General features: G+C 35.2%; 1 protein-coding gene across 1 annotated transcript; it reads right to left on the bottom strand.

Annotated features, from left to right (window-relative positions):
- Positions 1-10,460: 10,460 nt before the first annotated feature.
- Positions 10,461-11,753, bottom strand: LOC131618630 (uncharacterized). The gene has a single exon (XM_058889809.1). The coding sequence runs from the start codon at positions 11,751-11,753 to the stop codon at positions 10,461-10,463; it is 1,293 nt and encodes a 430-aa protein (XP_058745792.1).
- Between the last annotated feature and the right edge of the window lie 1,282 nt (positions 11,754-13,035).

The following is a 13,035-nucleotide window of genomic DNA, read 5'->3' as shown; positions in this document are numbered from 1 at the left end:
CGACTGTTTTCTATTTTGCGGGGTAAATTTAATGGAGGTGTCGAATCTTATGGAGGTTCTTAAACTTTATGCTGAGGTGACGGGTCAAGTGATTAATCTTTCAAAATTCAAAGTGTTTTTTAGCCGTAACTTGAGTGGGCCAGCTTAAGAGGATCTAGCCAAAGTGATGGGGGTGAGAAGAGTTTTGGGAACAGGGACTTATTTGGGTCTTCTGTCAATGATTGGTAGAAGTAAGAAGGCGGTGTCCTCATTTATTAAGGATCGGATATGGAAAAGAATCAATTTGTGGAGTGGTAGGTATCTTTCTAAAGCAGGGAAGGAGGTTATGATTAAATTAGTGCTTTAGTCGATTCCAGCATACATCATGAGCGTCTATTTGATTCTGGATGGGGTGGTGAATGATATTGAAAAAATGCTTAACTCGTTTTGGTGGGGGGGACATAATAACAATGGCATAAGGTGGTTGGCTTGGGATAGATTGACTATGCTGAAGAGTGAGGGAGGATTGGGATTTAGGGACTTTAAAGCTTTCAACATGGCTATGGTAGAAAAACAAGGATGGAGTATTTTGTCGAAGCCCAATTCTCTTGTAGCCAAAATCTTCAAAGCTAGGTATTTTCCTCGCTCATATTATTTGGATTCTAAGATAGGTAACAGTCTGAATTTCTGTGGCGCAGTTTGTGGAAAGCGGAGGAGGTGCTTAAGGCTGGTAGTAGGTGGAACATAGGGGATGGCAATAGTATTAAGTTTATGTATGAACCTTAGCTTCGTGAGTGTAATACGGTGAACTGACTTTAAAGAAATGTCGCGGTAAGCAAGAGTCGCCACCGACTTTTATTTTATCCAATTTAATAGAAAGGTTAAAAGAATAGGAAAAGACCTTTTAAAAAGATTTTGAGTTCGGGGGGTACTTTATACAAAGGGAAGGTTTAAGGCACCCTTTGCATCCATAGTTTTCCATGGGCTCTTAATTGCTTAGCTCACTTTGAAATGTTTGAAATGGTTTGCAGTGAATAAAGAAAAAAGATTTGAATAAGGACTTTAGCTTGTAAATAAGGGTAGCCTTTTTGAAGGTTTTTGATAAAAGGATAAAAAAGATTTAAACCAGAGCAAGAAATTAGGAGGTAACTACCCTAAAATATTAAAAAGATTCTTTTAGCCTTTCAGGGCTATCCATACCATAAGAGGGCAGGAAGTCTTTCAATTGGATGTTGAAGGGTCATCGAAGTTATCGTCGCCACAAGACTGTCCCTACCGTAAAGAGGGCAAGTAGTCTAAGGGAAGGATATAATAGTCATTTAAGGCAACAAGCGAGGATACCTTAGCAATTGGGACAATCATCAAGTTTTACCGAGGCAACTTCGAGGGACTAGATCTCATATGATGATTTAAATGATTTAGGCAACCTTTGCTTTAGGTATCCTCATAATCGAGGGACTTGACTATTTTCACAATTTAAGGCAACAGGCAACAGTAATAAGGCAACAAAAGAGGCTACCCTAAAGATGTGTGTGTGGCACAATCAGGTGGTTCAATTCGGATATTTTATCTTATAAGATTAGTGATTCTATGTTCAATTCAGGGTTGCACTCCCTAGGATTACTAACCACATCAATTAATATTAAGGAAAAATAAAAGGCAAAAAGAATAAAGTCTTACGCTATTACAATAAAAACCTGCGGGGACGGGGAAATAAAAAAATAGAAAATAAATCCTAATTACTATTACATAAAAAAAACAACTGAGCGACCTATACATAATTTCTAGAATTTTAAATGACGGAAATTAAATAATTAGAAAAAAACAAATAATTTAAATAAAACCAATTAAAGTAAAAAAAATTTAAATAAAAGGCAGGAAAAAAGCAAAATATTTAAAGAAGGCATTCGACAATCATAGAGTTTTAAGATGAGAAGAGAAGATCGTGATGAAATTACAGTTAAAAAATTAGAGGTAAAGTATAAACCTAAAAATGTAAGCCTAAAAAATGGAGTAGAACACCAACCCTAATTCATGGGAAAAATCTAATGGTAAAATAAAACCTTGTGGATAAAAACCCTAAGGGTAAAACCTTAGCCTATGGCTAATGGGCAACACCTACCGGTAATTACTAAGCCTAATTATACTAAAGCAACACGGCAAGGAAAAGTCAATTTGATTAAATGAACCTAATTAGCCTAGATTGTTTAACCTAAAAATAAAAACCTAATTTTAATTTTAATATTAAACTAATTATTATTATTATTATATTTTTTATGACTTTAATGGTAAATAAATTAATTACTTACCTAAATTAAGTCAATTTATTATGAAAAATAAATTAAGTGAGAAAACCTAATCCTAATTCTAATAGCTAATTAAATTGGTTAACTAAGGGTTAATGGCTAAATAAACAAAACTGAAAAAAAGGAAATTAAAAATAAGAAAATAAAACAAAAACCATTGCTAGGATTGTGTGTGGAAGTCTCCTGATGATCCATGGTAGGCGTGCATTTCCACATGCGTGTGATCAATCTGGGTGGTGATCTTGTGGCTGGCAACTGAGGATGCACCATGGTGGGCGTGGGACCGTGTGCACTGGATCTTCTTCTTCGTTTAACGTTCAGAGTTGGCTATGAAATTGCTAGATTTTTGCTGCAACTTTAGCTATGGGTTCTCGTAGCGATTTTTGTATCAAAATCAAAACTAAAATAAAACGTGTTAAACGACCACAATGCGTGCCCAGATTAACTAATTGTGGTATTTCGAATTCAATGGTGCGGCCGTTTCGTCTTGAAAATGCCTGTACGTGGAGGTTCGAAGAACACATGTTCAAAGCCCTAATAATGGCAAATCACCACTCCTGCACTAAAACTCATAGACGATGGCACTAAAACGTTCTAAACATCAATATGAACAAGTACGTGCACATAGAATCGATTAACAATTCATAAATTATAGGTTTGTATTTTGAAATTGTTATCCAACTGGTGCAACTCGAGGGCGACGTTCTAGTATGCTTTGAGCTTGAGAAAGGATTGGGACGAACTCCTGGGATCCTTAGGAAGCTAGTGTGGCATCTGAAATTGTTTGATAATGATTGGAGACAAGACTTTGTTTGTGCCCTAGTTTTCTCACAATTTTGTTATATGGAAACCCTAGCTACTGCTTTTCTTTTTCGTCCAGAAACAGCTAGCAATTTGTCTCGATCCGGCCACCGAATTGCTACGAACTTTCCATAGCGAAACTTGTAAAAGTAAAACTCGAAAAGCGCATGTTAAATGAAATCAAAGAGAGCCCAGATCTGCTAAAAACCACCTTGAAAATCCGATGATGACCGTAATTTTTCCTGAAATGCCCTAAAAGTATGAGTCCGAACGTTTAGCTTTCTCGAGCCCTAACCATGGTGTCTCATAATTCTCACGTTAAAACTCTGAAACAAAGCCTCAAATCCCTTCTCTGACTATCTCAGGAATGGGTTGGAACAAGTATTAGGCCTTGAAATTTGATGGAGCGAGAGCTTTGATATTGCACTCTTCTTTGAAATTTTCCTTCTCATAAACCCTTGTCTCTCCTCCCCTTTTTTTGTGTTCTTGGCCCTTGTGTATGGAATACAATATATATAAGGATGTGATTAGGTCAAAATATGGGCTTGAATCTTTCTTGAATCAAAGATTGAAAATTTGTTTGAAATTGATTTTTTAAATATTTCCAAATTTGCTCAAGCTTAATCTCTATTTTTCAACTCTTCTTGGCCCCGAAATTTGTATCAAATATGGAGTGTTTTGATGATTGGAATTGACTCATATAATATCTCCAATCAAATATTTGATTTTCTTTTGATTTTCATGAATTATATCATTTTTAAATGAATAAAAAATTCATATAAAATCAAGTTAATCTCAATAATTCGTGGCCACCTAATTGGATGTCGTGGATAACTTGAGGATAAAGATTGGATCTTAAAATCTTGGGCCCATTTGCAAGAAAACTCTTTTTGAATCATTTTTGCTTCACATTTTTCACTCAATTTTGTCCAACTTTGGCAAGGCATATCTCACTTAATTTTTAAGATATGGAGGAGTTCTAGGACTTTTTGGAAACCTCAAGATGTCCTCTACAAGACACTTTGGGACCTTTTTTCCATTTGGGGATTTTATCTTAATGATATGGGCTTTGACAAAAAACTGCTTTTGGTTGACTTTCAAAAAAGACCTATAATCTTTTGATCCATATCTCTCAATTGGAGAATTTTTAGACTTGGCATGTGAGAGACAAAGTTGTAGAGAATTCAATTTCCTCCAAATTGAGCTTTGGATGGAAAATTTCTGATGTTCCATGTGGAAGTTATGGTTGGTCAAAGTTCGATTGAATTTAGGTCAAAAAACCCTAATTTAGAAACTTTGAGTTTTGTTGATTTTTGAACTTTTCTTGATGAATCATGATCAACCTTTGATAAAATGATGAATGTTACTTCAAAATGTTGATATTGATCAAAAATCAGGAGTTTTGACTGTGTGTTGACCATAGTTGACTTTTAGGTCAAACTAGTCGACTGTTGATCATTTGAGCCAATGACTGGGCAATCTTGTGAATCCAAGCTTGAAACTTGGCACGAGGATCCTATGAAGCATATGACAAGCCATGGAGTCCACTTGAGGCATCAGAAGTTGATTTCTCCTGGAGAAAAGAGAAAACCCTAGTTGGAGGCTTTGTTGCTTAGGAGACAGGTAAGTGAGCCTAATCCTGAGTGCTTGAGAATTTGAAAGTCAGGTGGATCAAAATATCTTGAAATATGATGGGCAAATTTTGGGGTATGGCAGATGCCCCTAGTCAATGTTCTTAAACCTGAGGATGTAGATTGGCATGTGTGCCTGTCGGAATATGAAGGTGGAAGAGGATTGAACACTAGAATACCCAAGAAGTTTTCCCTTGCTGAGATAGGGACTTTTTGTAGGAGATGGGCTTAAAGATGCCATCTAGATGTTGGAGGAAAGTTGTCTGAGATGGGCTTAAAGATGCTATTCAGATGTGGACAAGATATTTGTCTGAAACAGATGCTTTTCATACTGAGTTATATGCATTGATTGTATCAGAAGGAGAGATTATCAAAAATAAGTAATGTCTTACAAAAGTATACCTGGAGAGGTTCCTGAAAAGGGTAAAGCACTGGCCTAAAGAAGACTATGATTATTGATTTAAAGGAGATTAGGCTTTAAACAAAGCTCGGGAAGAAATGTCTTAGAGAAGACTAATTTAAAAGCTCCCTGAAAGGGAAAGAGGTGTCTTAGAAAGGATTGGATAAATGATTTGAGGGGGATTACCTAAAAAGGTTGAGACATGTCTTAAACAAGAATAACCTTGAAAGAGAAAAGGGGGAGATATGTCTTAAACAAGACTACCTAGAAAATCTCCTAGAAAGGGTATGATACGTCTTAAACAAGACTAGCTAGAAAAGCTCCTAGAAAGGATATGATACGTCTTAAACAAGACTACCTAGAAAGGCTCCTAGAAAGGATATGATATGTCTTAAACAAGACTACCTAGAAAGGCTCCTAGAAAGGATATGATATGTCTTAAACAAGACTACCTAGAAAGGCTACTAGAAAGGATATGAATCATCTTAGAAAAGATTACCTAGAAAGGCTACTAGAAAGGATATGAATCATCTTAGAAAAGATTACCTAGAAAGGCTCCTAGAAAGGATATGAATCATCTTAGAAATGATTACCTAGAAAGGCTCCTAGAAAGGATATGAATCATCTTAGAAAAGATTACCTAGAAAGGCTCCTAGAAAGGATATGAATCATCTTAGAAAAGATTACCTAGAAAGGCTCCTAGAAAGGATATGAATCATCTTAGAAAAGATTACCTAGAAAGGTTCCTAGAAAGGATGATAAATGTCTTAGAGAAGACTACCTAGAAAGGTTCCTAGAAAGGATGTGATATGTCTTAGACAAGACTGATTTAGAAAGGATATGAAGTTCTTTGATTGTTTTGGAATTATCTTTGAAGAAAGACCCGGAATAAAGTATCAGAATTGTATTTGTGTCTTGAATGAGCGTTAAGATTGAATCATTGATACGATCATCTTTGCACCGTATCTGGCTGATAATGTTCTTTTGATTGTGAAATGACCTGAAAAGGAAAATTAGTTTCATGCAACATCATGATGCAGGTATTGTATGATGAGGTTCTCGAAATAAACGAAAGTACTATATGTTATGCATGTATTTATGAATGATGCAGGGATGGACTATATAGTCGAAGCATATTGATAACTCTGTATATCCCTTGCTGGTTGAGAAAATAAATCTCTGTGTGTTATTATAGATGATAATAAGAGGATTGAGAATTCGTGTCTTCCATTCGAGGATATCTAGCTGGGGATTTTTGATCTTCGTTTGGGGATGAGAGTAATTTGAGTGATCTGATCTTTGATGTATCCTAAGGACAAGAGAGAAGAATAATCTTCTGATGTAGAATCTGATCGGGCTCATCTGTGAGTGTTAACTTTTAATGAAGATAGTGAGTTTGAATAAACCCTATTGGAGAAGAGGATTATGTCGGATAACCGGCAGTATCAGATATGTAATCTCCGTTGGGGAACCAAGTCTGTATTGGGGAGAGATTATTTGAAGATAATTTCTTGAGGATTGCTATGTGGGGATATATTATGAAAGCTGCTTTGTGGGCAAAATTCTCAGAGATTTCAAATTTCCATTGCCCCATGTCATTGAGTACTTGCTGTTGGAAAACACTTTTAACCACATATGGTCTTTCGCTTGCGGGCATATACCTGCCCCTGGAATCAGTAGCCTGATATGCTTGATACTTTAGTTTGGAATTAGAACTTCAAAGGAGAGACAGATACTGACATCATCTGATGCTAGTAGCTAAATAGCATTTGTTGAGATTTGTGACTGATGTGACATGCCCTAAATGATGGACTAACTTCTCTGGTTGTTTAGTGCCTCTGAGAGATTCTATGAATCGTGACCAACTTTCCCCTTGTAGATGGGATAATAATATGTCATGCCCCTTGTATAAACAAGCTTTTAGCTAATCGAGTCATGCATACGAGACGTCTCTGTAAATTCATCTGTCGGGAGGACTTTTAGTCATTAGTTATGCCCCATGCAAATTCTTCCTAATGCCAAACATTTGAACTTATGTAGAAATCATTTTATAATGACACTCATAAAAATGTAATGCATATGTCTGTCTTGAAGTTTAAAAACAGTTTTTTGTAAAACAAAAGATGTAAGAAAGCGGTGTTTGTAAAAACATGATATCAGCTCAATGTTTATGGTAAACCTTAAGGAGTCAGGATACCTTTGGTAACAGTACGCTTTCGAACTAACCATGCTTCAGTTAGAACTTTCAAGGGTTGTAACGTGGCTTGGTTCACGGTTTAAGAAACAAAGGATAATGGCTCAAAGTTTCTTTGTACCCATCCCAATCTTTGTGATGTTCTTCGATCTTATGCTCAGTTAACTTTGCATTTAAGTTCTAGCCGGTCTTGAAGTCGTAACATTGACAGTTGATGATGGTTGAAGCACCGAAAGTTTATTTGAAAAGGCAGTCATCCTTTTTTGTAATTATTTTTCTTTTGTCGAGGATTTGTAGTGACCTCTTTTTTAACTTTATTATCCCTAACTTTTGCCTGAACTGTTTATTTTGAGATTACAGTCAGCGGGATGTCTCAATTTTCGATAAGTCTCCTTCATAGGTTTTGACTCAGCAGCTTTTTTCTTTTTGGTGGATATTGACTGCATGACTTATTGGTTGTGGGAACCCATCATTATTTGTGTAAACATTAGCTAGTATAATTAAGTTAACTGAGTAACTACCCTGTCCCAGGTTATGATTAAAGGGTTTCAATTTACACGCGAAAGAAAAATCTTACACCTTAGGGTCAAGGGGGTTGACGAGGGATTAACATCCTTATATCTCCACTGTTTAGGAACTAAAACAATGCCTGTACATCGTCAGCATAGTCTGTTCGAAAGCATATTGTATGAGGTTGTGGTATCATTTTAGTCATCCTCCCTTAAAAGGTTCACAGCTTTAGCGAGAGCTAAATATCATAAAGAAAACCAAGTAAAAACAAAGTATAATATAGCAATAGGAGGAGAAATAAGTCAAGACAAACGTATGCAATGCATTAATGATTATGATAAAATAAATAGAGCAAGATTTGTTCTGATCAATATTCTTGTTTTGATGATAAAAATGTATATGAATTTTGTATAAGACAATGTGGTACTCTAATCCTATGCATTTTCCATTTCAGGAAATATATAAGGAGTATGCACAATTCAGCACTAAAAAGCACTGACTCGGAAGGTTCAGGATTGCAACATCAGAACATGTTCTTGCAAGACATCAGAAGTTGGTCAAGAAGAATCCGAACATGGTCTATGAAGCATCAGAAGAACTTGAGATCAAAAGCAGAAGCAATGAAGTTCTCATGGTATCACGCTATAGCACTTCAAAGTCAAAAGACAAGAAGATGCTCTGCACCAAGCTGTAACTCTGATTTTGATTATTCAAACATTGTATTCACAAAATCTGAGATCAGAAGTTAGTACTAGATGACAAGCTACGAAGTCCAATCTCTAACTAACAAAAGGAACGTTAGAAGCTACCAAAGGCAAAGTCAGTAAAAGCAGAGAAAAGCATGGCTCGAGGTAGTTAACAAAACAGTGAAAACATTAAATGCAAAGCTGTCCAGTCACGCAACGCATTAAGTGCAGTTCAACGGTCATCTTCTCAAAATGCCTATAAATATGAAGTTCTGATCAGAAGCAATAACGAACAACTCTTGCAAGAATACCAAAACGCTGCTGAAATTAAAACATACGAACTTCATCTTCAAGCTTACATTCTTTGTAATATTTTAGTGAGTGATAAGCTTAGAACTTAAGAGAAATATCACAAGTGTGATTATAGATTTCTAAGAAGCATTTGAATACTCTTGTAAACATTTATTTTACATTGATTTGTAAAAGGTTCCTAGAGTGATCAGTGAGATCAGTAGACTCTAGAAGACATAGAAGTTTCTAAGTGTTGATTTCCTAGAGTGATCAAGGTGTGATCAGTATACTTTAGAAGACTTAGAGAGTTTTAAGTGGACAACCATTGTAATCAAGATTGATTAGTGGATTAAATCCTCAGTTGAGGTAAATTACTCTAAAGGGGTGCACTGAAGTAGTTTCGTTAACAACGAACCAGGATAAAAATATTGTGTTCATTGTTTTTATCTTAAGAGTTTTTAAAAACGGTATCCTTCTGCAATAGACCCTTCTGGTTTTGCCTTATTACGCACATGTGATTTAAGTTTTCCTAAATACCTAATATTGAACCACAATAGTATCGGTTAAAAAACTTTATACTTTCTAAGTTAGTAACATTAGAAAAAAATCTAATATTTTACCTTTCAACAGGATACATCCATCGATAATGAACAGGACCTCCAAGTTTAACTTCTTCAACAAGGTGAACCACCAAGTGAACCATAACCGTGAAGAACGAGGGAGGAAATAACATTTCCATGTGGCATAAAGTGAGGACAATTTGGTTTTGCAATTTTTCCAAGTCTTCAATTTTCAACACCTTACCACATAAATGTCTAAAGAATGAGCACAACTCAATCAATACTGCTGAAATCTCATGAGGTAATGTCGTGCGAATGGCTAATGGTAGAATTTGTTCCATTAAGATATGACAATCATGACTCTTCATCATTCCATTCACCTTGAGATTTACCAAGTCGGTGCATCTAGAAATGTTGCTTGAATAACCACCAGGCACCCTAATATTGCTTAGAGTTGTTAAAAAATTCCTTTTATCTTTACCTGTTAGAGTAAAGGCCGCCGGAGAAATTCTACCATTTTCATCGGGCCAAAGATCAGGTCTTATGCCCATATTTTGAAGGTCTTCTCGAGCTTTAAAATGGTTTTTACTCTTTTGCCTATCATTTAGTAAAGTAAATATGACATTATCGCACACATTTTTCTCAATATGCATTGGATCAAGATTATGGCGCAGAAGATTATCTTTCCAGTACGGAAGTTCAAAAAATATGCTTTTCTTTTTCCATTGTTGAGGATGACCTTTTTTAGGATCACACCGTGTACCATCACCTTCTATAGGTTGTCCCTCACATGTTCTTTTTACCGATTTTTCTTTTACTGGCTTTTTGCCAAAGATGACTTCAACATCTTTAACCTGTTCAAAAATTTGATGTCTAGATAATGTTCTCGGTGGACTCCGTATTTCTTGTTCACCATTAAAGAGGATCTTATTCAACCTAAACCTGTGTCTCTGATCAAGGAAACGACGATGACCCATAAAACACCACTTACGGCTAGATTTAAGACGGAGAGATGTAGTTTGAAAGTTACATGATGGGCAAGCAAGTCCTGTGTATGTGTTCCACCCGGAAAGGAACCCAAACCTGGAAAGTCACTAATCGTTCACATCAAATTTGCATGCAACTTGAATATCTCTTTCTTGAAAGAATCGTATGTATCCACACCATTTGTCCATAACTCCTTCAACTTTTTGACTAATGGTTGTAAGTAGACATCAATATTATTTCCTGGTGCTTCTTTACTGGGAATTATCATTGACATTATAAATGATGTCTGCTTCATGCAAACCCATGGAGGAGTGTTATATGGAATGAGAACAACTGGCCAAATACTATTGTTTGCACTCATCACACCAAAAGGATTAAAACCATCACTAGCTAATGCAAGACGCACATTTCGCGGATCTGATGAAAACCAAGTATGTGTCGAGTCAAATTTCTTCCAAGCTTCTAAATCTCTAGGATGCCTCAACATTCCATCATTGTTAGTATCTGTTGCATGCCATATCATATCCTCTGCTGTCTTTGACGATAAAAATAATCTCTGTAATCGAGGTTTTAATGGAAAATAACGAAGAACCTTGGCAGAAACTTTCTTGTTTTTCTTGTGAACAGAGACCTCTTCATTTGTTTTCCATTTTGAAGTGTTACAATTTTTGCAAGTCTCCCTATCTTCATCTTCTCCCCAATAAAGCATACAACTGTTTGGATATACGGGTATCTTTACATAATTCAAACCAAGTTTTGTCATCGATTGCATGGCTTCATATAACAAACTTGGAATGTTTGCATATTCAAATGCATCTTTTATTAACTCTAAAATCATTGTCATTGCCTTCTCACTCAATCCACATAAACATTTTATATGGTACAATTTAACCAAAAAAGATAGTCTACAATATTTTCTACACCCTTCATATAAAGGTTGTTCTCCTTCTCTAGCCAATTCATAGTACTCCTTGGCCTCGTTTATTTTCTGAGTTTCACTTGGCATCACATAATCTTCTTGGCCAATCTCCAAATTTGATGTTGATGGTATTTCATTAGCATGATTCCTGTCAACTCCAAAAGCATCGTTGATCATGTTTTGAATAGTATCTTCGACACTGATAGTATCTTCAACCATATTTGGAGTAATACTAGGGGAGATAGTATCAGGTACTACAAAGGACTCTCCATGATAAATCCACGTGGTGTATCCCTTTGGAAAGGATGACCAACTTGAGTGGTCGAACATGACACTCTTACTCACCGATTTTCTGAAACCACAACGTTTACAAGGGCATATTACTACGTCATTTTCTTTTGCACCTTTAAATGCAAAATTAGTAAATTCTTGTATACCCTGTTGATACGCAATCGATGATTGTGACTTCGTAATCCATGACTTATCCATATCTTCAAAAGAAAAAAAATAGATATTATATTATATATTCAAGAGCTCTAGTACTATTTAATAAAAAATAAATTACTACATATTTACATAACATAGCTCATTATGCACACACTAAGTTAAAGCATATGCATGCAAGAAAATTATAAGTATCCAAAATTCATAAACATTATATGGTATCATCAAAAAGAATAACTATGTCTTGTCTCTCACAATAAGTGATTATCTATCTTGATACAAATCATAGTCCTTTAGAATTTATTCAAAACAAGATAATTAAAATGGGTCCAGAGATTAAACCGGTGTAAGCATAGGTTTAAGGTTTAAGGTTCGACCGGTTTTACTTAAATATAGCTTTTATGATTTATAAATAATATATAAAGTTCTAGTAAAAAATAAATAATATAAAATAATATATAAGTGTAAAAAAATATAATTTTATTTATTCTAGATTAAAAAAAACCCTTAATATTTTTTTAGGTTAGTTTTTAGGCTTTAAATAATACTTTATACTGTATAATTGGTTTTTATGTTTTATATATTACTATATACTCTATAATAAGAATAACCAGGAACCATTAATAAAACCCAATATTATATTTTAGAACCAAAACTATACTACTATATACTGTATAATAATAATAAGAATAATCGGAAACCATTTATCAAGACCAAATTTGAGACCATATTATATTTAGAACCATATTATATTTTAGAACCAAAACTATACTACTATACTACTATATACTGGTTTTTAAGTATCCAAACCGGGCAACAGCAGATATGAAGTCATGTGGATACAAAGCATATGAAGTCACAAATACATTAACCATGCTGTAAATAATTGAAGTTGTCAAATTACTTTTATAGAAGACTACTGAAGCAAAACTATAAACACCTAAATTCAATGCTTCCTCACTAAAACAGAACCGTAAAGAAATTCAAACCGAACCGTGAATGTTAGAGATTTGGTATGATAATCCTGGATATCTTCAAGAATCGTGTTTGTTCACTTTCCGAACAAAGTATTTCGACCCTATTCTTGTCTGGGTTCACGAAATCTTTGCGGGGATAATTCTTGAAGAACGAACAGACACACCTTTTCGGAAAACAATTATGTCTTTTGGAACGGGTGCAACTATTCAAACGTATCGTTATGTCCGTTGGGAATGGGTGCAACTATTCAAATGAAACGTTATGCCCGTTTCTATTATTCATATTCAATTACGCGTTTGGCTCGACGAGCGTGCACTCCGCACTACCCTAACTCGTTTCAAACTTAATG

The sequence above is a fragment of the Vicia villosa genome, linkage group LG7 (genome assembly GCF_029867415.1).
Source record: "Vicia villosa cultivar HV-30 ecotype Madison, WI linkage group LG7, Vvil1.0, whole genome shotgun sequence".
Lineage (NCBI taxonomy): Eukaryota > Viridiplantae > Streptophyta > Magnoliopsida > Fabales > Fabaceae > Vicia > Vicia villosa.
Note: the sequence above shows the minus strand (reverse complement) of the source record. Positions and strands in the feature narration are given on the sequence as shown.

Bases quoted from the DNA above. Each gene is read 5' to 3' on its own strand.
- LOC131618630 (XM_058889809.1), bottom strand. From the start codon at position 11,753: ATGGATAAGTCATGGATTACGAAGTCACAATCATCGATTGCGTATCAA.